The sequence below is a fragment of the Rhinolophus sinicus genome, chromosome 2 (genome assembly GCF_057876585.1).
Source record: "Rhinolophus sinicus isolate RSI-liver-muscle chromosome 2, RSI-T2T, whole genome shotgun sequence".
NCBI lineage: Eukaryota > Metazoa > Chordata > Mammalia > Chiroptera > Rhinolophidae > Rhinolophus > Rhinolophus sinicus.
Genome location: NC_142502.1, coordinates 55,904,731 through 55,932,685, shown reverse-complemented (window position 1 = coordinate 55,932,685; position 27,955 = coordinate 55,904,731). Strand labels below are relative to the sequence as shown.

At 38.7% G+C, this 27,955-nt stretch overlaps 1 protein-coding gene and 1 pseudogene across 5 annotated transcripts in view; one reads left to right on the top strand and one right to left on the bottom strand.

Annotated features, from left to right (window-relative positions):
- The window catches only part of KLHL32 (kelch like family member 32), a 197,199-nt gene that overhangs the window by 47,272 nt on the left and 121,972 nt on the right, over window positions 1–27,955 (top strand). For all 5 annotated transcript variants that reach the window (XM_088795544.1, XM_088795543.1, XM_088795547.1 and 2 more), the window contains exon 3: window positions 1,225–1,405. In XM_088795544.1, the coding sequence (XP_088651670.1) occupies window positions 1,225–1,405 (181 nt within the window). The remainder of the gene's footprint in view (window positions 1–1,224; window positions 1,406–27,955) is intronic.
- Window positions 3,479–4,371, bottom strand: LOC109453598 (large ribosomal subunit protein uL18 pseudogene; annotated as a pseudogene).

Below are 27,955 nucleotides of genomic sequence, written 5' to 3'. Positions count from 1 at the left end.
GGGATGGTGGGCAGCGCCCCCTGCAACTAAAGATTGAACACGGCACCTTGAGCTGAGCTGCCTCCCTGATGGCTCAGTTGGTTGGAGTGTGGGCTCTCAACCATAAGGTTGCCGGTTGGACTCCCACAAGGGATGGTGGGCTGTGTCCCCTGCAACTAGCAATGGCAGCTGGACCCGGAGCTGAGCTGCACCCTCCACAACTAAGACTGAAAGGACAACAACTTGAAGCTGAACAGCACCCTCCACAACTAAGATTGAAAGGATAACAACTTGACTTGGAAAAAAGTCCTGGAAGTACACACTGTTCCCAAATAAAGTCCTGTTCCCCTTCCCCAATAAAATCTTTAAAAAAAAAAAAAAAGAAGAAGAAGAAACAAAATGAAAAAAAAAAAGAACAGAACATAAAATTATAGAGTAATTCATAAATCTAGTACAATGATCACATATAGACATTGACGGCTGATAATACAGATATATTTTACTTTTAGCCTTACATGTTTTTCACTAACAGTGTCATTTCTATTGATGTTCTCCTCGTGGTGCATAATTTCCCAAGTGTTATAATAAGCCATCAGGGTTTAATTAACTGCTTTTTACATGGAATGTTCACTGGCAGCCATTTTTTCCTTAACCAGTATTGCTCACTTTTGTTTTACTTGTTAATGGAGTATTGAGTCCCGTGGGGAGATGTGGTAACTTCCAGGGTCTCTGGTGTGTCATGCAGGCCCAGTGGAGTCTGTGCTGGATCCGAGCATGGCAGTGATCACGTTCTGAGACTGTGCTAATCCCACACAGATGGTACAAAGCTAGAGAAGGAAATGGAGAGTTTGGGAGGGGGTCACAGAGTGGAAAGAGCCCCACACAGATGCACACACATCCAGATACACATTCACTTGGAGATGTACACACACACCGAGGGGACAGAGGCCTGGAGACATGGGCCAGTCCACAGACACAGGGACACACACACACACACACACACAGACACACACACACACACGTTCAGAAGGAGAAGCACTAGTAGGAAAGGGGATGAGGAAAAGAGAGAATTAGAGAAATGGAGAGCAAGAGCAGGGTGGAGGGAAAGAAAATGGGGGAATCAAAATTCTCTCTGCAGTAGGGCCGTGGTGCATTCCTTAAGTTGGTGCCAAAGGAGGGACGGAGCACGGGGGCAGCCTGCTCTGGTGAGAGGACGAGTGCTGATCTGATTGCTCTCATTCATAGTATTCAAGAAATGCTGACAGGCCAGAGGCTCTGCCACTCGGAATCTCACAATGACACTGTCCTGGCCGCGCTGAATCAACAGAGAAGTGATGGCATCCTCTGCGATGTCACCCTGATTGCCGAGGAACAGAAATTCCATGCGCACAAGGCGGTCCTTGCAGCATGCAGTGACTATTTCCGGGTAAGCCAAGGTTGTTTGTTTCTCTCTCTTAAGATATCAATGCACAGAGGAGGATGAAGTTTCCTGAAGTGTCATGTAACCATCAGCCAATTAGATGATAGTCCCCAGAGCCAGTGATGTTGGGGTCCTTTCCTGGGCAGAATGAAATTTGGGGCCCCTTTGGGATCCTCTCATGGCTGGATATCTGCACGTCCCTCCAATGGGACCTCTGGACCTCTCTCTTGCCTTAGAGCTGAGGGGCGTTTGACACTTTATCACCATAAGAAAGTGGCATTGTAGTGTTCCATAATGGAGGGGTGGAGTGGGCTGGGGATAGGATGTTTCTAGATTCAGATCAAAAGGACAATCAGTAAACAATTTGTGAAAATAAACTAAGTCCCTAAATATATGTAGTGTTTCGGATTTTCTATGCCTGTTCTATGCCTGTGTTAGTGCTTTCCAACTATTTGCTCCCAGGCCAGAGATGCAGTTGGCGTAATGGACTTTTATGTGGGTGTCCCTGTGGCAGAAGGCGGCGTGTTGCCTTGTTGAGCAGAACTCTGGAGTTTGATTTCCAGTGGCTAATGCGATGTGCCATGTTGGTTTGTTTTTTCCTTTTCCTTTTTTCATTCTTATTGTTTTGAGGATGAAATTGTACAGTATGGTTATAGCTGGTCAAATGTCATTTATTTAATACTTCCTGTGATTTGGGTGGTGGAGAAGGGATTTTAATCCTCACAACAACTCATTTTACAAACACCTACACATGCTATAAAAAGTCAACATTTTACATATATGGAAACTGAATCTCAGAAGTTAAGTAATTTGAGATAACTCAGAGGTTAAGTAATCAGTCACAGAGTTCCTAAATGGCAGATCTGGAATTAAAATCTATCTGACTCTTAGTGGCATGCTATTCTACTTCTTATATGGATATAAGAAAGAAAATCTGGACAATTATTCACCAGAATATTTTGAAACATTGATTTCTGAATATACATTATTCTTATTTAATTTCCTTTTGAATGTTATTTTGGTTAATAATTTTAAAACAGCATACAATCTATATAAATGAGGATATAAATGTAATTGTGAGTTTTTTAAAATTCCCCTTGCCAAAGTCTCAAAATAATACAGAAACCAACTTAGGCCCATGGGCAATTTATCGGTTTATTTGTATATTTCCAATAATAATCTTGTTTTTGATGTTTAGGAGACAATGTCATCTGCACTCAGTTGCCAACTAGTAGTTAAAGAGAAATTTCAAAGATGCCAAATCATAAAAGACAGACTTTTTAAAAAAGTGTTTTAAATGTGATGAAACCTAGTCATGTAAAGGATAAAGAAGTAATTGCTTAAAATGTCTTTCTAAAATTAAAAGTAGGAATTTAATTCTAAACTGAAGAAATGAAGCAGAATCTCTGAAGAGTGACCTTTCATTCCATTAATATAATGATACACTCTCAAATTGTTGGGCATTAATCTTTAGAAAGGTGGGTTATGTTTTTCAGAGGGCTTTTCAAACAACACGCTTTGGGTTGTTATATATAACATGTGCACGTTATATAATCCGAGTTTTGTCTTCCTGCGGACCGTAATATAACCCTCTTGGTGCTTAGCTTCTCTCAGGTCTTCGCTGGTTGGGTTTTTAATTTGATTTTGGGAAATGGTTTGATTTTGTGCATGTGTATATGTGAGAGAAAGAGCATGTGAACAAGTGCATGCATGGGAATGCAAGAGAGTTGTTGGCAATTAACAGTGTTTGCTGCTATTCCCGGTTTTTCATCTCTTTCTCTGCAATGCCCCTGCACTTGGTAGGTTGTACACAGCCAGTGCCTCCTTTATGATACCTATGTTATAAAGCCTGTAAAGAAAGATTTATTTTTCCCATTTTGCATATAAGGAAACTAGAATGCAATATGCTTAAATAACCTGCCCAAGGACTGCCAGATATTGCATAGAAGAGCTAATTATCACGCACTGGAGCGTCTGTCTCCTTGAGTACCATGCTGGGCTTTTTCTTTTTTTTCCAGTTGCTTAATAAGTTTATTATTGCCTATATGAAAAATCTTCATAGAAAACTTGTTTGGTTTATTAGCTCTCAGCAGCCCGTTCCTAAGCTCTGAGGAAGCTGGCCTTCTTCTGCACTACCCGATCTTTCTTCTGGGCAAGCGACATTTTGGGATGGTTCCACCTCTTCTTTTTAACTTCTTTCTTAGGCTTCTTCTCATAAACTGGATTCTCCCATATAACACCATGAGCTTTCTTATACATCTCCTCCATCATGTCTGGAGTGACGTTGTTCTTTGTGTATTGAGAGAATTGTTTCTTGTAAGCATCTTCATCTTCTTCCACTAGATAACGCATATAATCTGCGACGTTCTGGCCTATGATGTGTTTCCAATGTACTTCTGCATTGAATTCCTTGCTTTCTGAATCATAACCAGGGAACCATTTGGTATTGTGAGGGTTAGACAAGCCTCCATCCACAGCTCCCTTTCAGGGCCCTGAAAACTTTATTTCCAGGGTAGTGCTGGCAAGCCCTGCATCCAAATAGCAGGTGAAGGCACCAGGTTGACCATCAATGCTTTCCACATTGTATTCATCTCCAGTCACCTCCACTTGGCCTTCATAGATCTTGTCCATGCCAAACGTATTGAGAAGACTGTAGGCCAGCAGCAGGCCAGTACAATGTGCTGCAGCATAATTTGTCAGGCCAACCGTCATGCCATCCTTTGGGAGTTCATGAGCATAAGCTGCACAAACTATCATATCTCCTTCTATATGGGCATAGCAACCTGACAAATGATGTCTCTGTTGGTCACCTGAACGATCATCCTATATTTGGGTGTGTTGTACTTATTTTTATCCTGGATTACGAAGCATTTCCCGGTGTAGCAATCAGTTTTACCTTCACGGCATCTTCTAAATTTCACTTGGTATCTCTTGAAATAGGCCTTATTCTTGACAACTTTAACAAATCCCATCTTGGTGAACAGAGCCCCGCGTCCGCGGCTCACCACGGACCTGCAGGCCGAGCTCAGCTCCGGGAGAGAAAAGGAAGCTGGGCTTTTCCCACTGAACCACATGTCCTGCTGGATTCATACACAGCTCCTTCAATTTCATGATCTGTGTGTGAGATGCAAATTAGGTGACTTGTGTATTGATTGCTCAGATAGATAAACCGAAACAATGTTGGAACAGTTGGCACTTAACTTTTTGCTAGGCAGTGTGCTAAGTGCTGGAGTTACAATATTTAACCAGACATAGACTGAGCCCTAAGGATCTTGTAATACTGACATTATACTGGGATGAGTTTTTGCCTTCTACGATGCATCTTTTGTTAGCTTTTGTTGCAGAACAAACCACCCAAAACTTAGAAGTGGGGTAGTTCCTCTGGTCTGCCACTTCCGCTGATCTTTGCTGATTCATTCTCACATCAGCAGTTAATTGGAGAGTTGGCCGGAGGTCGGATGATCTAAGTTGGCCTTATTCACGTGTCTGGTGATTGGTAGGCTCTTGGCTGGAGGGTAGGGGACACTGGGCATGTATTTCTCATTAACAGGCAAGCTTGGGAGTTTTCATAGGACAAGTAAATTCTAAACACAGCAAGAGCAGGCCTCAGTGCACAGGTGTTCTTGAAGTTTCTGTTTGTTTAGTGTTCACAAGTGTCCAATTGGTAAAACAAGTCACATAGCCAAGCCCAGAGTCAGTGTAAGAAGATGTACCAAAGGGTATGGATGCAGGAGGGGGAAGAATTTGTGGCCATTTTTGTAACCTACCACTGTCAAGAACTGTCGAGGATCTATAATTTATCCTAATTTATCCTATGTGCAAGTCAGAAAGTTCGTCTATCACAGTTTCATAGATGCTGATAGAAGACCTGTGACTCCTAAGGTGGACACAAACGACAGTTTATTACTCACTGTAGCAGCAGTATCTGAATCTCAGCTTATCTGCACCTCTTCCCTGAGCCCCAGTTCCCACAGGGTGACCTGAAGAGTAGATTGCGTTATGGGAGAGGCTCATTGAGCTTAGGGAACCCGAGTCTTTTATAATGGGTAGGAAACACGTCCGTCCTTTGCTCTGGAAACAGACATTAATGTATTGGACCAGCAAGCAATGCCTGCCCTTAACCTCTGCAGAGACACTGTATCGTTCAGGATTGTAAACAAAACTGTCCTTTGCTCCAAAGGGAGATACCACTCTGTCATCCAAGGCTGTTTGCTATAGAAACATCCTTGAAAAGAGAGTTCAGAACAAAGGACAGTCAGTGCCTCATTCATAATACATGCAGAAATGTAAGAGACCCATGGAGAAGTACCTCCCAACAACCACCTGCCCTAACTAGAATTATGTTTGTCTTCCTGTGTCTTATGCTGTACCACACTGAAACATCTGGAAACAGTACCCTGTTTTAGAAATTTGTATACGATCTCTCACAAGCCTTATAGTGTTGCCTCAGGCTTAGTAAAATGCTCAATAAATATTTATCAGGTGAATGAAGAAATGTTTTCTAATGGTCGTGGAGTTGATGTATATTTTAATTCTTCCTATCCTGCCTATAGAAATATGGTTTTTCTTTCTACTGAGACCTATTCAAATTAATTAAGTACTTTAATGTAAATAGATTCTTGTACTCTGTGTTCTGCTCTCTGGCAGATTATCATTCTGATTCAGGAAAGGTGGGACTGCACGAGTGAGGAGAAGGCCCAAGATTTTATGTAAACTGTTCCTTTACATTGAGAAAGGAACAGGGTTGGTATCAGCTTTTCTTGCTTAAAATATGAATAATGAGCAGTTGAGCACAAAGTACTGTGACCTCTTGTGACCATCAGTATTTTAAAAGACGGTGAAAACATATCCTTCAGCTAAGTAAGAAGGATTGTTAAGTGACTTGAAATTAGGTTTAATATCAGTGTTGTGGGCACCACATGGCATTAGTCAAAGGCTGTAGCTGAGTCAGACCAGAGACTTCTTTTATAAGCATGTGAAGCAGCGGTGGAAGGAAGACAGGGAAGAGCTTAGGCTTCAGATCTGAGTTTGAAAACGGTGGCGAGACCTGTGTCTCTTTGGTCGCCACTGTTTGCCACAGTCCGTGTTGCTATAATGAATATTTGTTGGGTTATTCACCCTCTTCACTATGTATTCTTTGAGCAGAGACAGCTCGTCTTACTTCTGTGAACCTGTGTTGTTTCCATTTGTGAATTGGTGATTATCAAGCAGCACTGCTCTTAGAAGAGCTTGATACAGAGATTTAAATGAGACGGTTATTTCAGGCACTAAGTGCTGTATCTGGCTCACAGGAGACCTTCAGTAAACCTTAGCTGTTTCACTTCTTGCACAAACTTGCGACTGATTCCTGCTCACGCTCCGCCTGGCTGTGTGTGAGAGGAGAGGAGAGTTCCTCCTTAGGCTCATCTGGCTGGAGACTCACTCACCTTTTGATGGGTCAGCATAACTTTTTGCTTCCATCCTTTCATTTTCTGAATCTGACATCTCCTTCTTGCTTAGAACTTTCTAGTAGCCATCTAACTTTTCTCCTCTTTTGGTTGTCCCTTTGCAAACCATTGTGCAGATGAATACGTGGTACTTTCACTCTCCTGCTCAGGTCTTCCTTCCAGAGCTCCTCACTGCCTGTCTGCCAGACTCCTGGAGGGTGCCTTCATGCTGTATCTTTATCATTCATCCTCATTTTTGTTCTCTCATCCGTTAATTTGATGTTGCAGCCATACTGTTCTTCAAACACACTCCATTCCACCTGAGGGACTTTCCACTTCTCAGCCTTGCTGATGACCAGTCCTTCCACCTGTAACTTCCTAATCTTTTCTTAGTCCACCCTGTGCATCTTCCAAGATATATTATAACCAAAAGGTGTGAAGCCCTTCACAGAGGCTTCATCCCCTGCCATCTCCCTAAGTTTATATTCAAGGCCCCTCCTTTTCTGAAACCTGAAAACTGTAGCATGTCTCTCTCAAGCAATTAAAGATCAACAAAATAAAAATGCAGCCTATGGAATGAGAGAAGGTAATTGCAAAACACATATTTGATAAAGGGTTAATATCCAAAATATATACAACTCAACAGCAAAAAACCCCCCAAATAATCCAATTAAAAAGTGGCCCGAGGAACTGAATACACATTTTTCCAAAAAAGACATACAGATGGCAAACAGGTACATGAAAAGGTCCTCAATGTCACTAATTATCAGGGAAATACAAATTAAAACCATAGTGAGATATCACCTCACACCTGTTAGAATAGCTATTATCAAAAAGACAGGAGATAACGAGTATTGAATAGGATTCAGAGAAAAGGAAACCCCTCACACTGTTGGACTATAACTTGGTACAGTCACAATGGAGGTGAAATAGTATGGAGGCTCCTCAAAAAATGAAAAATATAACCACCATGTGATCCAGAATTTCCACTTCTGGGTATACATCCAAAATAAATTAAATCAGGATTTCAAGGAGATATTTGTGCTCCCATGTTCATTTCAGCGTTATTCATGATAGCCAAGATATGGAAACAATCCAAGTGTTCATCCATGGATAGATAAATAGACAAAGAAGTTTGTGTGTGTGTATGTGTGTGTGTGTGTGTGTGTGTGTGTGTGTGTGTGTGTGTGTGTTTATATAATGGAATATTATTTACCCATGAAAAAGAAGGAAATAATGACATTTGTAATTACATACCACGGGAGCATTATGCTAATGAAATAAGTCAGAAAGACAAATTTGTATGATCTCACTTACAGAAGCAGAATAGAATAATGATTGCCAGGGACTGGGGAGTGAGTGGGTGAAATGGAAAGATGTTGGCAAAGAGTACAATCTTCCAGTTTTAAAATGAATCAGTTATGGGGATCTAAGGTACAGCATGGTGACTGTAGTTAGCAGTGCTGTATTGTAGACTTGAAAATTGCTAGAAGAGTAGGTCTCAAAATTCTTACCACACATACAAGACAAATTGGGTGATGGATGTGTTAACTAACCTTATTGTGGTGTCATTTTATAATATATACATGTATCACATCATCATGTTGTACACCTTAAACTTACACCATGTTACATGTCCATTATATCTCAGTAAAACTAGAAAACAAATTTTAAAGGAATTAAAGATTATATATTATGTGTTACAGCCCCTTTCCCTGTAACTTCTCTGAGCAGGACTGACTAGCTGAGGACTAGTGAGGTTTATCAAAGTACTGTTACACAAAACTGAATGAGGACGTGTTGACCCAGACGTAGCAGGAGAAATTAGGGGCCTTATTTTGAGAGTGTGTGTGCGTTGGTGTGGGGACAAGCGTGCTTCCTGTCCTCTTTTCTGTGGTAGTCCCTCTGACTATGGGGGGGGCACCAAAGTTGCCGGGCCCTAACGTGGGCAGCCCTGGGCTGCGGGCCAGTCTGTAGCTCTGGAAGCTGTTGTTTAACATTTGCTGTCTCCATCTTAAATCTCCATGAACACCTACATTTCTGGCCAAGGAAGCAGATGTCTTCGCTGCCTAACATAGCTTCGCATATGTGATAGTAAAGTGATTCAAATATGACATTTTTGAAAGTTAAATATTTGAGCATCATTTTCCATTAGAGCCGGAGTATGCTCTGCCTATGTAGTTTTCAGTTTTGAGAGAAGACGGATAAAGCCCATGATTAAAAAAATAAATAAATCTGTTTCCTTGTGTTTTTCTAATCATACTCTCCAGTCACTGCTTGGCTAAAATTGCATAAAAGGCCATTACATGAGCATATAATATATAATTAGGACTAAAATTTTTTTTTAATTCAATAAGCATTTGTCACACGCCTACTATTTTCTAGACACAGAGTGAATTTATAGTCTGGTAGGAGATAAACAAGTGAACAAATAACTACAGTATAGTGTAATTGGTTTTAGGGGTTTGGGGTGGTGTTTTGGGCCTTGGACCTTGTTTTTATCCTCTTCCTCTCTCTGACATTCTCAATTAACAATAACAAAATAATAATAACGACCACTAACGGAGTATTTACTGTGCTACAGGCACTTATCATTAGTGCTTTCTGTGTATCAACTCATTTTGTCCTCGAAAGAAACCTGTACGATAGGTATCATCGTCATCTTAAATACAAAGAAAAGGACGCCCAAATTTAAATAGTTCACACTAGGGGCATGAAGAGCTTTTAAATAAGAGCCCATGAAGGCCTAACCTTAGCAAGGAGCAGGTGGCTGGATAGAAGGGGATATGAGTGAGGCGTGGTTTGGAGGTGGTCGAGTGATTGGGACATGGTAGGGAGAATCCACAGGATGTTGTGATGGATGGAGAGGGAGAGGAGAGGAAAGACTTAGGATGAATGAGGCTCCTGGCTTGAGGATCGGGGGGGGGGGGGGGGGGGGCTCACTCACCACAGTCCTGAGTATAAGAACAGCCACAGGCGTTTTGAAGAAGCTGTGCCACAGAGGGAGCAAGTGAGGAAGGCTTACATGAGGACTTTCTTTAAGTCCCCGTGCAGGGGTGGAGCCAGTGCCTTTTTCCTTTCCTGATCATTGCATCCCTCGCTCACTGCAGTGCCCAGCGCCCCGCAGACCTTCCTTCTCCCCTGTTACAGTCTGATGGGAACAGTTTCTTGCCGTGTCATGCGGATGGAGCCACACCAATCCCCTCCTCCAAAGTTTCCCCCTAGGAACATCTATTATATGTACAATGTGTTTCACACCTTAGTTTGTCTTATTTTCTAAGAAGGTTTCCTGGAAAGACTTGAAGATAACAGCACTGCTGACAGGAAAACGTAAATGTAAATGACAGCATTGTCGGGTTCCTGCTGTCTCCTGTTTGGTGGTTTTATAGACTCTGCATCAACATTTCTGAGTCTCAGAAATCACTTATGTATAAGACATATTGTGTTGATCACATTAGAGATAAACAACAACAGAACATTGACGGTTGATTTGCTTCCAGCCGCCAAGCATGTAGCCTCCTGCCTTTATTCCTAGCCCGCTCCTCCGCCTCCATCCATTCTGGGAGTCCCCAATGCTTCCAGTGAAGCTGAAAAAATAAAATGAAGAATAAAAATGTACTTTGTAAACCATCAAGTGCTTTATGAATAGTAAGGGACATTTAACAGTTTTTTTTTCTCGTTCAGACACCCCTGCACAGCTTTATTCTGGGCAAATCCTGAGCAGTCCCTGGTTTCACTGCTGTAATTAGGATTCACTCATTTGATCTCCAGGAATGTTGTCACAATCTGATTATATAGTCCTCAAAAAGAGAATTTGAGCTGGGAGTAACTTAACTAATCTTCTTTTCAGGAAAAAAAAAATATATATATATATATGAATACGATAATAGCAAAATACTCCCCAAATCCTCCATACACAGGGTAATTATTTAGTTTATCTTTTTGATGTCACTGTGAGCATATAAATATATACTACTGCCCTACATAGCACAGCATTACTCTGCAGTTATTGGTGCGTGAGCATCACTAAAATTAAATTCCATTGTGTTCAATAATTTCCATAGTTTATCTTACACAGGCCTCTTCTGTGATTAATTGCTTTGCTTGAGGCCAAACAAGCCCTGCTGAGTTCTGTGGCTATTGGGTGTTTATGCAGCAAGGGCAGCATTGCTCATTCTTGCATATTTGCACTGTGCTGTGTTCTTTCCTTTCCCGAACAGCTGCATTTCATGTATCAATCACACAGGCATTCTTATAGTACATTTGAGTTATGCATGACATGGTAAACTGATTCATTGTTCTCCATCAAAGGAATGCTTGTTTTAACATTCGATTTCATAAAATCTGTTCACAGAAATAATTAAAAAGTAGAACAATGTCTGTTAGGAATTAAAGAGTACATAATAGCTAGAGAATGAGATTTTTATGGGCTTTGCAGATACCATGAAGACCCCACAAGGGGTCTTGAAATGTATATTTCCTTTTTGGTTTGAATTTCGATGGCAAAACCATCAAGAAAATAATTTATTTGTTGGTTGTAGTTATCTGTTTTCACTGTATTTGATTACATTTTGAATCAAAGAAATGGTGACAGTAGGAAAAGTTAAAAATCCAATATTAAGACTATTTTATCCCTGCTATAATCTTTTTCTTGATGATAAATTTATTTTACTTTCTGCAACTGTAAAATAATTTACCTCTAATATTTTTATTTAAAAGTTTTAAAAACAGTTCCATTTTAATTTTCTTAGATTTTTGCTTAATATTTAATATTTAATGTTATTTAATATTTTCAATACAGTAGCTATTGCTACTTCACAAATCAAGGTGCTTCTTTATTAGTACTTCTTAATGTGGTAAGAACAAATTAACTTCGTGGCTGATAACAGACATAGTTCACTACTCTCTCAGTTCGATAGACATTTACTGACGATCCAATATATGCAGAAAAGTTTGTGCTGGATATTGCAAATGGTATAAAAAACATCACTGCAGTTTCTGCACAGGAGGTGAAGGTTGAGACCTCAGAAGTATGTGAAATTGCACCTCAGGAGGGAAAAGGAAGAACAGGAAAAAAAAAGTCTGTGGTTAGAGCCTGAAGGATGCCTTTCCTCAGGTGGCAGAAAGAGAATAAGAAGCTGGCTGAGGCGACAAGAAAAGGAAGCATCCAAGACATATAAAGAAAACCAGCATGTACATTCTAGTAAAAGCCAGCAAAGAGTTTTAAGAGATTGACATAGTCTGTAGCAGATTGAGGAAGAGGCAGAAACATTCAGTGTTCTTTAAGAATTTGGTTTCAGTGGAGTTTGGGAAAGGAAGCCCGGATCTAGGGGATGACATATGAAAATGATGATCAGTGCCACGCGTGTCCTGCGGACCGTGCCAGTCTGCGACATGCTTGTTAACTGTCCACACAGATGAGCTATTGAATGTAAATCAGCCATGTCAGGAAACACGGTTAGTTCAACTGGCATTTTTTCACAGAAAGGCTTTCTCGAAGAAGTAGCAAGTGAGCTCATTTGTGTCCTGACAGGGGTTTCTTCCCTTGTCTCCATGGGTGAGAGGCAGCTTGCAAACAGCCGACTTGAGGAGCGCTGATACACTGATAAGGTTGATACATACCCCATTCCATTTTTGTTTTTAATTGTTTATCCAGCTTTATTGAAATGCAATTTTCATATAACACTGGTAAGTTTAAGGTGTACAGTTTCATGATTTGATGCATGTTTGTATAGTAATAATAATGACATCTACCAAAAAATAGTCTCATTTGATTTTTAAAATAGCCCTTTATCTAGATGTTTTTATCCCTGGTTAAAAAACCAGGCATATGATAGTAATTGACTTGCATAGCTTTAAATATTTGGGTTTCAACTCCCTGGGGAAAGAAATTGGATTTTTTTTTTTTTGTCCCCTATAGGATCTAGCAAAGTGCCTGGAGCATAATAACACAATTAATGTTTTTGCGGAATGAATTAGTGAATAAATAAATGGTTTTAAAGAATGGGGAGAACATTGGCATGGAGTTATCTGGGGGGCTTCTTGGAAGTGGAGAACCTTAGCCACACAATATAATATCCAGGAGGGCTTTCCAGGCTGGGGAAGCATTAAGGTAGCCCTGGAGGTGGAGAGCAAGCAGAAGAGATCACGATAGTTCATCCTGTTTTGTGGCAACTGTTGTGCCAGTCAGTTACTTATTCAGCTGCATTTGACTGACATGAACCAGATGTGATAGTTACTCCCACTTAGCTGTAAGAAAGTGAACACTGAAAGAGGTTGGGGAAGTGTCCTATCGTCCCCTAGTTATCAAGTTGTGGAGCAGCCATGCACAGCCAAGGCTGGGAGATCTGAAGCCCAGGTGTTATCACGTTGTTTTCCCCCATGGCACATGGGGCCCTGTCCCCTTCACTCCACTGGCACATGGAGGTGTGTCCTGCCATGAGCTCTGTCTTGTCAGTTCCCCTGAAAGCATGCGGGGCTGAAGGAACTGCCCGGACTCCTTGAGGCTGTTGTGTTCTTGATTCCTTGACATGCTTCTGTGGCATCCTCAGTTGCCTCTAATAATTTCACTTTTAAAAGTCTCACATAAAAAAAAACTTAAATGAAAAAAATGAGTTATACAGCTTAAGAACAAGAAAGAGAATATATCTTGCACTCTAATAAAGCACCCACATTTTTGTAAGAGAATTAATTATGGAGGCAGTACGCTTTAGACTGAGACCGATCTGGTTTATAACAGCTTCGTTCATATATTTTCTGACTGTGTATGTCCTTGTGCTAAGTTTCATTTTCTCCTCCAGCTACTATATAGGTAGGCGAATTCGCAATTACTTCATAGGGTGGATGTGGGAATTAAATGAGATAATAAATGTCAGGTGCAAACCACGGTTCTGAAACATACTGGATGCTAAATTGATGGTTCACTAGTATTGGTGGTGGTTTTTATTTTCCAAACAGAGGTAAGAGTTTTGGTTTTTAAACCAAAATTCTGCTAGGAAGCAACATTGTCTAAGGCTATTCAGCAAAGACAATTTTTGCCAATTTTGTCTGTACTTTAGATTTCAATGATTCTTTTATTTTGAAATTATTTTTTCCCAAGGCTGTAGGTTTGAGATGTAAATCTTTAATTTTTTGAACATACTCCGAGCTCTCCATCACCCAAAATTCCCTTCACTGTTACTTTTTAGGATTAACTGTCCATGCCATTTCCTCCACCTTACTTTATAATCAAGGGTTATCGTAAACATAATTTAAAATGTTTGGAAAGTTGTTTATGGAATTAAAAAGAATGTGAGATGTTCCTTTGCTTTATACATTACGAAAGGGGAATTTGTGAGTTTTGTTGTTGTTGTAGGTGCTAGCTTACTGTTTGAATAGATTTTTGTATCCCACGTAAATTTCCTATTTGAGGGAAGTGGAATGAGATCTTGATGGACAGTAGAAAGGAAGGCTGCCTATATTTCATGCTTACACCTCCCCAGAGTATCATACCATCATACGATTTCATATTCAAGAGTGGTTTTAAAAGTGTGTAAGGGTTTCCTTGACCTTAGTCCTAGCATCTTAAAAATGTATACAGAGGTTAGAGCCTTGCGGTAAATTGTATTCCTCATGAAAAAGCTTTGATACCACTCTGGGAGGCTGCTGTGTTTTCAGGCTGCAGCAAGTGAGGACTTCTGTTCAGCCTCATCCAGAGGAAGACGAAATAAACAAACTGAGATGGCCCAAACAAGTTACAGGTTTTATTCCCCTAGACTTTGCAGGAGAGAAAAGGATTGGGCACTGGTTTAAAAACATAAAAGTGAGTGTATACAAAACTATTTATGGAGCACCCTATGTTATACTCCTGGCCCATGGAAGATTATCAGTAAATGGAAAGGCAGTGGAAGCAATGATAGCAGCAGCAGAACGGGTCGAGAGGTAAGGGCAGTGATTACAGAAGCAAAGGTGGTGGGTCCCGGTCGGGCTGGTGAACAGGGCTGACAGTGTTAGAAGAGTCAGGACTTGTATGTATGTCTATCCCTCCCTCATCCCTCTCACCCTCGCTGAATACTCAGCCCTGGGCTTTGCACATAATTGGTGCATCAAATATTTTGTGAAACATTCATTCAAATCATCAGAAATATTTTATAAATAGTCTGTACGGTGCTTTATTCCCCTGAATTATTTCTGATGATATACAATCACATTAACTTAGACACAGAATAATTTATTCCTCATCTTTCCTCAATTTTGTGTATGCATGAGTGAAGAAAAGTACTGTAGAAGTGTTTTCCTAAAGGAAAAAAATATCTGTTAATATCCTGTTGTATATTACATTTTGGTTCTAATGTTGAAAAAAAAAATCCAGATGGCCTCAAACCTTGCCACTTAGGGAAGGAATAACAATTTTTTTTAGGTCTAAAAAAAGTAACATAGAAGAATAAAAGGTACATTCCTTTAATCTCTTATGAGACTTTATTTTCTTTCTTTTTCTTCTTCTAAGCAGGAAAACAGTCATTTGTTTCCCTGAGTCTTTTGGACAGCAAGTTAGAAGTTTAGAGTAGCAAGGTTACTGTTTTTCATGGGAGATTTTCCAGCAAGGCAAAGCAAATATTTATGAATGTGTGGAAGTATTTTCTGGACCGTAACTCCTATACCTGTATATTCTGCAGTTTGCTTATAACAAGATTCCACTTCTATCCGGTAACCGAGAAATTCCCAGTGGAGCTTTATTGTATCTTGTGTCGAGGTGGGGATAGGAGGAGAGACACGCTGGGAAACTGCGTTTATCCTGTGCGCTGTGATTTCCTTGCTAGGTTATTCATCTCTTGTCTCGCCAAGTCCACATTAAATTTCATTAGGCCAGCATTTGAGGTCTTATAATACAATTTCTGTTTTTCAGAATGTTAGACATGTTCTTTTTGAAAGCTGCAAGATGTTGAAAATAATATGAGCCATATCTTCATGTTGTAGGCAAAAGTCAGCTTTAAGAAGCTTTGTGATAAATCATCTAGCAAAAAGAAAACAGTGAATTATGTCCTAATAGTTGGAATGAGAGAAGCTTTCTGATAGTGATGACAATTAGGAATTACTCATCACAAAGTATATGTGTGGTGGGAACAAATCTCAAAGCTATAATAATAATTTTAAAAAATCTGTGCCTTTTTACATAGTGAATTTTTTTAAAAAATCACTTTAAAAGGGCAAAGAAAACTCTCTAGTTATAAAAATGTTGAATTCCTTTGCCATAAACTTTAAAAACTATAAACTCTTCTAAAATCCCAACCCACTGAAGTATGCCATATATATATACATATTTCATATATATATATATATATATATATATATATATATATCAACTCAGGGTTATATATATATATATATCAAGTCAGGGTTATATATATATATATATATATCAAGCATCAGGAACATTGCAAATCAATATCCCAGTTATATAAATGTTAAAATAAAACTATTTGAAGCTTCTTAGTATAAAAGAAGATTAATAGTGCAAGGATTGGCCAGAAAATGAATATATCCCTTAACTAAGGAAATAATGATTATTATGCAAAGTCTGAACATGAAAGGTGAGATAAACTGCCATTCACTTAACATCTTGTATATTTGTTTACTAACCTCAGGACTCTGTGTATTGACATCCCTTATCTTCATTTAATCCTCCAATAACTTCAGATGTATGTGTTACAACAACTTTACAGATGAGGAAATTGAGCTTGCTCAACGTGGAATGATTTAAGATCACACAACTGCTACTGTCAGAGTCCAGATCCCAGCTTAGTTTAGGTCCGCTTTCCTCCGGACCCCCTAAATTTTCCATGCCACTAAGCTGTGTGGACCTCAGAGAATGTTCTATTTAAGGGTGCCATTAGCTACGAGAATTGTGGTAGGCAGAGTAATGGCCCCGAAGATGTCCTCATCCTAATCCCTGGAGTCTGTGAATGTTCCCTTACATGGCAAAGTGACTCTGCAGATATGACAAAGTTAAGGACCTTGGGGTGAGAGATCATCCTAGATTATGCAGCTGAATCCAGTGTAATCACGAGGTTCCCTAAAAGATGGAAGAGGTCGTCACAAGAGTCAGAGAAGATGTGCCATGGAAGCAGAGGTCAGAGTGATTGGATTGCTAGCTTGGAAGGAAGGGGCCGTGAGCCAAGGGATGCTGCAGCCCCTAGAAGCTGGAAAAGTCAAGGAAACAGCCTTCCTAGAGCTGCCAGAAGGACCATGGCTGTGCTGACACTTTGCTTTTAGCCCAGTGAAACCCATTTCAAACTTCTGATCTCTAGAACTGTAAGATAGCTGCAGTGAACTTTTCCTTGATTGTGTGTGTGTGTGTGTGTGTGTGTGTGTGTGTGAATTTTCAGATGTGGTTTTACTTACCATTCTGTAGCCCTGACCTCATAGGTGCCACCTGATCATTTTGGGAAATGACACCCGATCATAGGTCTCAGATTTGAAGAGCAATTAAACTGCATATAGAGACCATTGTACAAGAAGTAATTGGGTTCCTTTATCTCAAAGCAAAATATTGATATAGAAAACTTAATTATGATGATTATTATTTTTCACTGTGCCTTCCTCAGCACCATAATTCAAAAGCAGCCCCATTTTTAATGTTTTAGCGTTGCCTTGTCAATAACAAGAGATCACATGCCCTCAAATGGTGCGTGACCAGTGAGTTTTGTAACCTTAACCTGTAGCGATTCCATGACGTTTAATTTTGTGGGAAAAGGACACATATCTCCCTATCCTTTAAATACTTGAAATGCAGTAAGTGCTCTTAAAATAAACTTGACATTTTCTTGTGGAGAATAACAATCCTGGTACTTTATGAGAAAAAGATTCGTGAAGTTGCGTGTTATAGTAGAAGATGCCGATTTCAATAATCAGTGTATTGCAGCAGTTTGGTAACAAAAAAATATCCTGAGTTAGTGTTAGGTGATGCTTTTGCTAGAATCTTCTCTTTATATTTTTAACTTGCCACTTTATCTTAGGAAAATTACTTTAGTTTTTGTGCCTTGATTTCTTTGTTTGTAAAATGGGGATAATAGTACTTGCTCTGTTAGCTCATTTAAAAAATGTACTGACATAGTGTAAATGGCAGTGATTAGAAGAGAATAAAAATATCTACACCAATGCCACACTTAGTATTTTTATTATTAATAAGGTTCCCAGCACACACGTGCAAACATGCACATGTACACACATCAGGTCCAAAAATGAAAGACCTATTAAGGCCTTTGAGTCTGTGGAAGGATAAAGTAACATTTAGTAAACAGTATGTTTATTAAGAAGCTATTCAATCTTTGATATAAGTTCCACAAACACCTTTAATCAAAATTTATATTAATTAAGAAAACAGCAAACTGGGAGTCAAGCCAACTTTGCAACCTTTTGTGACTCATTGAATTAGATTATTTCTCCTTTTGTCACAGATAGTATTTGTCAAAATGGATAAAGAGCTATTTTATACATTTGTTGCCATAAAGTTTAAAAGTGTGAAAAATTACCTAAGTGCCGTCGTCTTTTCCATGGGTGTTTGTATACCTTTGAGAGTACAGATGAGCTCTGGGGATGTGGGAGAAAATTTACTATCTGTAAATATCCATTTCAGTTTTATTTCTGCTTTGGGGTTTCTTTTATGTTATATATGTAACAGATTGGTATGATATATATACTCGTATGCACATATATATTGATGTGTGTGTGTTTGTGTGTGTGTGTGTGTGTATAATTTATAAACATACAAATATTAGGGCTACTGCTCCAAATGTGTAAGTGATGTTTGTACGATCAAAAAAAGTTTTGAGGACTTTTCACAGTAGTGAAACAGAGCACAGAATGTGACATTGAACATTCTAGCTTTTTTCTGTACTAATTAGGATTGTAGCGAGAAATGTGTTTTGGAGTCGCAGCTTTTTAAACATTGCCAGAAACCAAAACCAAAGTTAAAGGAAATGATTGACCATGGCAACTAAATTGAAAAGTTACTCCATAGGAGAGGAAAGAAGCCTCCATTCTGTAGATAACTCAGTTCCACATATAAGCATCATCAGTGCAGAGATTTTTGTCTTTGTATCCACTATAAAATCTGCACCACGTCTAACAGAGCATAGCATATAGCAGGCACTCAACTAGTAGTTATTGAGTGACCATATGAATTTGCGAGCAGTAAAGTACCAAGAAGCAACATGCCATTTTGCTTATAGTTGTAGAATAGCCATAGAAGCGTATCCTCAAGGTAGAGTTATTTTTACATGAAAGTTTTGTTCATTTTTCTCTGCTTGGATAACTATAAGTGGTGAGTGCATCTCTCATGGTGCTTTCTTTGAATTTCTGCATGGCTTTTTTTTTTTGTGTGTGTGCTGTCTGGCTATTCCTGGATCTCTTTGTATATGTTTATCTGTTTTATTCTGTGTCATTATTCTTTCTTTTTTAAAATTATTATTTTCTCTTTTTTAACTGTTCTTCCTTTTAAAAGTCTCTCCATAAGTATATATAGTACACACATATACATTGGCTTTATATTGAGTAGAATTTGAAGAACATGTTGATATTTTATAAAGTAGACAAATGGAACATATTTTTATTTTTATCTGCCAAAACCCTATAATATTTAATTAACTTTAATAATGTGGGCTTTTGGATATTATTTTCGGGTAAGAAAAATGTCTTTTTACCTTTATTTTGTCAACTATCTTAATGTAGACTAACAGTCTTCATACCTAATTCTTATAAAAATACTTAGATTCATTTTTTTATCTTGGTACTTTTAATATTTAAATATTACAACTAATTTAAATTACAGCTAATTTAAATATTACAGCTCTTATGGTAGCTGGGGAATAGTTAAAATTTTAGTTAAGAAAAATATATCCTTTAAAGATTATTATGCTAAGTTATTGTATACGTATAATACAATAAGTGTAAAACTATCCTATAATAAAGCTTGAATTATTGATACAATAAAGCATAGACATATGATTCATCATATATAATGATCACACTATTCTGGTGAGATGTAATCTTTTTTGAGATTTAAGTGGTTATGAATAGATGTGCCTGCTCCACAGTCTCTTTCCCCATCTCTAAGCCAAGTGGAAAGGATCCAGAGGAAGCAGAGCTCCAAGATAAAAGACGTGTAGGCCCTGTATGACATGAGGATGGTGGTTCAGTTAGGAATGCATACACTGAGCTGTGTCAGGAGTGAGTGAAACCATGGGAAGCTGGGTATTATCTGTTATACAACTACCTAAGATTTTAATGTCACGTTACCTTAATTAATGCAGAATCATCAACAGACTCAACAACTGGATGAAACTATGATAATGTGGAAAATGGTTATTGATGCAATCAGTATAATTAATACTGAAGGAAGAAAGCTTTTTTCACTGATAGGTATGCCCAAGGAGAAAAAAAAGATACAAATAAAAGCCATGAAGAATAATAGCAATATAAAACAGCAGATATCAGAACAAGTATTTTAGTAATCACAATATACATGAACTGTTCAAAGTCATCCATTGAAGGCACAGACTCAGATTGATTAAAAATATAAACTTAAGTGTATTTTGTTTATAAGGAACATACCTCAGAAAAATGTGTTCGTCAGACACTCAGATACTAATAAAGTATATGTAATGATGTCCCAAACCAGAATTCAGGATGAACAGAATTAGAAGGGACAGAAACTTATATTCAGTGCTGACCAAACTAACAATCTCTCAAGAAGGTAATAGTTATGAACCAAAATCCATTTATAATAATAAGTCTTCAAAATATTTTAGGAAAATAATAGGATCGTAGGGAGAAATCAACAAATCCTCATAGTGGGAGATTTTTTTTAACACTTTTCTCTCTGAAACTGGCAGATCATGCTCGTACAGATTAAAAAATAATAATGTAGAGAATCTGGATAGCACACATTCTCAACACACATGAAGTAGTTGTAAAAACTTGTTGAGCAAGTCAATTCTGACCACATAGTAAGTAGGCCATAAGGAGCCCATTAGAACCAAAAATCAATGACAAAGTTATTAATCTTACCTCCTATACACTTACAGTTTTTTTAAAAAGCACTCAATAATTCATGAGTTAAGGGAAAAGTCAATGTCAAAATTAAAAAATATATATATTTAAAACTAAATAGTAATTAAAATGTTGTTCCTAAGATGGACGATTATAGCCTGGGTTCCCTGGGAAGAATGCCGTGAGACAGAGTTGAGTGCAAAGAGCCCTTGGAATCAACACCTACAGAGGGAGATGAAGAAAGCAGAATTTAAGTTGATCTTTGATGCAAGCCCAACAATAGTTTCAGCGGACTCCACAGCTGAATGCCCTTCATTCAGTGCTCTGCCGATGTGGCCAGGACATTATATTCTTGCACGGATTGGTCATTGGGGCACCCTGGGAGGAGCGTGATCTTGGATGAGGTACTCTCAGCAACTAAGGCAATCCCTGAAGAGGCTGGCTGCTGAAGTCTGCCTGCCCACAGTTCTCCCAGCATCTGGGACTGCAAAAATTCTTCATTAAAGATGGATCTGGGTAACCCATTGTAATGTCCTCTCCAAGTCTTGGCACATTTATTTAAAAATAGGAAAGATTTAGAATAATGAAGTATGCTTTCAACTCCAAAAGTTGGAATTATAAAATAAACCTAAATAAAATAGCTGGAAGGAAATAAGGATAAAAGCATGTATTTGTAAAGTAGCAAGGAAAGTTTTCTTAATGTTGTCAAATATTTTTAACTATTTTTTTAATATGAGTTGTGTAGACAAACTATGGCAAAATGTATTCAAGAACTATAAAAAGGGAAGAAGCAATGCATATATAAAAATAATAATTTGGGGCATAAAAAATGAAAAGGGTGACATTTAGAGATGAAGAAAGGAAAAATGATTATCAGAGATACTGTATAAACTTTATATCAATAAACTTCAAAACCTTGGTGAATGTGTTTCTAGGGAAAATATAAATTACCAAAATTGGACCACAGGAAAAGAGAAAAATAAAAGAAATTGGGTCAAGAAATAGTCAAAATAGCCACATACCTCTTCAGAAAGGCAATGGACCCTAATTTTTCATTTGCTAATACTACCAGCACTTTACTTAATAGCTATTTCCCATATTATATAAAACTGTTTTAAAGTCTAAAAGAAAATGGGAAGCCACATACTTTATTTTATAAGGCTAGCATAATGCTATTACTAAAACACAAAGGCAGCAAAAGAAATGAGAACCATATCTCATTTAGGAACATAGATACAAAAATTGTAAATAAAATGTAGCCAAATCAAATAATTAATTTCCAATTCTGTTTTTTTTTTTTTCAACTCATCAGCATCTCGATTACTTCTTGTCTCTTGCAACACTTTTGGATTTCCCAGGTTTTCTTTCCACACCCTGACAGCTCCTTCTCAATAGTATTTGCTGGTTTTACCTCATCTCATCTTCTTAAAATAGGAGTGGCCTGGATTCAGTCCTTGCATTTCACTCTCTACAGCAGCTTCCATGATACTCATACTGTCTAATGACTTTACGTATATATTATAAAATGGTATATTAGGTTTCTCCATAGAAACAGATTATATATATATATATATATATATATATATATATATATATATTCATTATTATTATTATTAGGACTTGGCTCATAATCATGGAGTCTGACAAGTCTAAAGATCTACACAGTCGGCAAGCTGGAGACCCAAGAGAGCCAGTGGTATAGTTTCTGTCTGAAAACCACAGGATCGAGATCCAGGAAGAGCCAGTGTTTCAGTTTGTATTCAAAGGCAGGAAAAGGCCACTATAACCGTTTGAACCCAGTCAGGCAGAGACTCCGTTATTCAACCTTTTGTTTTATTCAGATCTTCAACCGGTTGTACGAGGCCCACCCACATTAGGGAGGGCAATTTTTTATTCAGTCTATTGATTCAAATCTTAATCTCACGCAGAAACACCATCACAGATACACACATAATAATGTTTGACCAAATATCTGGGTACCCCGTGACCCAGTTAAGTTGGCAGATAAAATTAATCATCACAGATGGTAACTCCCAAATTTATATCTTCAAACTGGACCTCCAGAACTTGTATCTCCAATGGCCAGCTCATCATCTCTACTTGAATATTTAAGAGGCATCATGAATCTAATGTGTCCAAATCAAACTCCTAATTTCCTGCCACAAACCAGCTTGTTGCACAGTGTTCTCCATTTCAGTTAATAGCAACTTTATAATTAATGCAGACCCCAAAGTGCCGAGTAGTTCTTGACATGAAAACCGCCAACAGGTCTCATTACACTACTTTCAAAATATATTCAGACTCCAACTACTTCGTCTACTGCTACCACCCTGGTGCAAGCTACTGTCATCTTTTGCCGGGAGTTTTGCAGTATCTTCCTTCCTACTTAATCTTCCTACTTCAATCCTTGATCCCTTGGAGTCTATCTCAATACTGCAGCTCCAGTGATCTTATTTGAAAGCAAAAGTCAGATTATGTCACTTCTGCTCAACTCCCTCTGATGACTTCCCCTTTCACCAATAGTAAAAGCCAGTCAGTGCCTTAGTCTACATGAGTCTACCTCATCAGGCCCTTCCTCTCTCTGCTCCAGTCACACTAGCCTCCTTGCTATTCCTCAGACACGCCTGCGTGCTCACCTCAGGGACTTTGCACAGCTGTTTCCTCTACCTGCATTACTCTTTTAGAGAGCTACATGACTTGCTCCCTTTTCCTCTTCAGGTCTTTGCTCAAATCCTACTTTCTCAGAAAGTAAGACTTTAATTCTTTTGATGATAACTGAATTTTTTAAAGAAGACTATGCTCGTATATTACTTATATAACTAAAAATAGTAAAGACAAAAAGCCACCACTTAGTTTTATAACACGTTGCGTACGGCAGGGTTTAAATCCCTCGTGAAGATTCTTGTGATCCGTACGCAACGTGTTAAGCGTTTGGAGTCATCAGCTCAGTGAGCAAAGCTCGTTCCCCTCTCCGGGATTTTGGATTATATTTATTCAGCAGTGACAAGGACGCCTGAGCCCATAGAGACAAAAGTAAGTGCAAAACTTCAGTGACACCTGATTGAACTTTCACAAGTAAAAGTGATTTTCATTGAAACTAACTTTGTTTTTCTTTATCCGTACAGACCTCTCTGCATAATAGATGGAGAGTGGGGGTGGGAGCCAAAGGATGGCTCAGAGACACTGGGGCACTAACTTGTCTTCTCCCCACACATGAGACTATGCATTGCTGATGCTGAGATTGAGCTAAAAAACAGGAGAATGATGATTGTACCAAGTCCCCAACATAAAACTTACTAGATTCTTAGTGGGTATGTACTGTTGGAAAGAAGATTTAAGGGCTGAATCCAAAAGACTTGTGACCCAGCAGACATTTTGCTCTTCTCTGGGTTCCAACCTGCTTCGTCTTACATGGACAGATCACCTAAAGCCACTAGGGAATTAGGAGCCAGGAAAAACTGGACACCTGGCTACTCACAAGTTTCCGAGTCCTTGGCTGATTAGGGACCTCATGTGTTAGCGTGTGGTCTCTTCCCCTCAAAATACCACAATCTGGTTTAGAAGAGGGACCTAAAATGTAGCAATAGACTTTTCTTAAGGCAATTGTGACTTTAAAAAAAACCTACAAAAATATAGTTCCAAAGAGCTGTAGAAATTGACAAAAATCACCCACAGTTGAAAATGTGCTCAATTTGTCACCTAAGTCATAATCAACTGTTGTCTATGAGTAATTGTTGGCATTCTGCTTTGTATCTGACGCTTAGTCACTTAGTTAATATCTACCAAGAAGAGGCCTCATGAAATAGCTTTTAAATTTAGCTGGGAAAAAAATAGCACCATTAATGATGGCCTTGACATTCAGCAAAGCCAAATGAAGCAGTCAAATCTGACATCTTCTAGACAGTCTGTTACGGAGCCTCACACCGGGTGGATCCTCGATAAGCATTAATTGCCTGGCTGACAACAGCTACACATCCGCCTGTTATAGAAGCTGCAATGGTGGAATAAACTGGAGAAGGTTGATTTGGGGTATTGTGTGGGATAGGACCAAAAGGTGTGTGGGTTTTGGTTTTTCTAATTAAATTGGCTTCATAATTTCCTTTTAACTGAACACATCTGCTAAAAATAGAATTCCCTTTATTCAAGGTGAAGCACCAGTTAATAGTGGGAGTGGTCAAATATTATTTCCTTTTTAAATGGAAAGCTGAGAGCCTCTAAAGAATCATTGTCACATTCCCTTTTAAAATTATTTGCATCAATGCCCGAGAAATCATTAACATTTCAGCTACTATTTTCATTATTGTGCTGATAGTGCACTGTGCTCATTATAGTACGTGGAGAATGGTGAACTCTGGTCTGCAGTTTTTCATTTAAATGGATTCACTTCTACTAAATGTAAATACTATGAAGGGAGAAGTATATGATGTAATAATAATAGCTAACTTTTCATCATTTACTCTATAGAGTCATTGTGCTAACGTCTTTATATGTGTTTGTTTCAAGTGTGTGTTGAAAGATTATTTCACTTTTTCTGCCACATCATTTTTGTGCTTTTAAAATTATAACTTTTACAGTGTTTTATTCAAAATCACAATTTCACTCATGCTTATTTAATTGTAGTGATAACAGTCAACCTTAGTTTCATCTGAAAGAATGAGAACACATGTTTGAAGGATAATAAAGCTGATGAAAATTTTAAACCTTTAGAAATTGAGTATTGAGCAAAGACAGATGTTTTGTAAAAGAGGGGCAAGACAGCTGATCATGTGATCTGATAAATTGGTATAAAGTATTATTGGGATCTGTAAGATATGCCTTGATTCTGTTTATAATTTTTATTTATAGAATATAAAAAAAAACTGATTCAGAATAAATTGTCCACACTGTAGGATGGTCCAGCTGCTTGTTGAATCAATTGCTTTTAATTAGCCCATCTGATGTGGATTGGATTTTGGGCTTGCATGCCTGGATTCCCGAAAGATTGAATTACCAGCATTCTCAATTGGAGACACGTGATGCTAAAGTGATACGAGAGATTTTTTCATATCAAATGGTTCATGTCACTTTAAAAATTGTATATATATGTATACATTTTTTATAGGATTAACAGAAGTTCTTTAGTTAATTTTGAAAGGTTTTTGAACTCTATGGATTATTCTTAAACTCTTTTTTCCCCCCATTTTGTAAGATGTGGAGACTGTGTGTAGCCTGCACGGACAAAGCATCAAATGAGTTTGCAAAAGGAGTGAACATATGGGACAACCCGAACATTTTATATTAAACTGGCCTGTTCTGCCCTGGATCATGAAGGTTCCAGTGAAGTGGTTGCTTAGTAACTAATGGAGTTAGAAGACACAGCGTGTTAGCCGGAGCTCTTGCACTCATCTGTGTGTACGCCTAATAATGGGGAGAGTGGCTCCGACGTGTATTGCCTGACTTGCAGCTATCAAACTAAAGTGATGCATAAAATGACAGATTGAGAAATTCCACAGCTGGACTGGGAGCCTATTTTTATAGTCTTATATACCTTATTTTATGTTAATATGTTGAAGAAAAAGATATTAAAAGAGAACATTAAAAATAGAGGAACTGTTGAAATTTTGGGTTAAAATTTTAAGAGTGATTGTTAACGTACATTGGGTTTTTAAAGAGTAGAATAATAAGTGATGATTGAGATGATTCCACACTATTATCTTCAACACTCTTCCCAAAAGTTCTCTATAGAAAAAAGGGTAATAGATTTTATGGGATAACGTCGTGAATTCTAGGACAGACACAGCATGTTTTAGTGCTTGTACATATATATGCTTTATGGTGCAGGGCAGGCACATCTGTCATTATCCCCATGACAAACACAATAACTAGATCCTGACCACTCCCTTGAGCCTGGATGTGGCCTCACAGCCCTAAACAGGGCTCCAGGCAGCCACTAAGAAACTGCCTTGTCATTTGTTTTGGCAAATTGAAACTCCTTAAAAGCTCCTACTTTTTGAATTCCATAGGAATGGGACTGAGGGATTTATGTCCATAGTAGCCCTGAGATGACCACTGTCATGCAGGGAGTCATGCGGGGTCTCTGGTCCCGCTCCCCACATAAGAACGCAGGATGTGGTGAGGCCAAAAGGAACACCCACGGAGCCATAAGTAGGGGAGTCATATCACTATATTCTCGCTGGCGGCATCCGCCTCTCTGCAATCCGCTCTTGCTAGCTCAGCCACCATCTTCTTGCTAGCCCCCATTTTCTTGCTAGCGTAGCCACGGCAGTTATATTAGTGGCCAATGGCTCACTGGTTACAGCTGATGGCCAAGTAGCCACAGCTGATGGCCATCCAATCACAGTTGATGGCCATTTACTACCTGAGCCAGCACCTTTCTATGTGAGGCCGAGAGCCTGGAAACTGCTTTCTGGGGCTCTGTCCCCACAACCACTCTTTAGAAAAATATGATAAGAAGGAAATGGATGAGAGAAAGTCAACCAAAGAAATTGGTAAAAATAAGGTTGTGTGATGGATTTGCCTTAAGGCTCCTAACACTGCCACCATCCAAAGAACATTGAGTGATTTACTCTTTTAAAGGCTTTCTTGAAACCATGGGTGTTTTACTTTGATTTCAGAAGCAGGAACTTCCTTTGCTGTCCCCCTGCATTTGGGGATCAGTCCTTCCTTGCTGGGATTTGGACTCTGGTCTTCTCCTGGGACTGCAGGATTTCTAGTGTTGGCTTTGAGCACTAACATTTTAAGACTCAGAATTTGGACTAGGTGCTCTTGCCAATAGGAGACGTAAGAGCTGTTACCACATGTCACAAAGGTTGCTAAACAGAAAAGATTAAATTTATTGACCTTCTGCTGGGGCCAAGGGGAGCAAGGTATCAGGAGGGTGATTATGATTCAATATTTGGAGGGTCTTATTAATATGTTGCATTTTTTGGTAAAGTGTTGGGTGTCTCATCACTTCAAATATTCATATATGCAAGGAGTATTGCAAGGGGTGGAGGACCGACTCTAGCCGTGCCTCCCATATTTTAATGTGCATGTGGTTCACTTGCAGCCCATGCTAAAATGCACCTTCCCATCCAGGAGGTCAGAGGTGGGCCCGAGACTG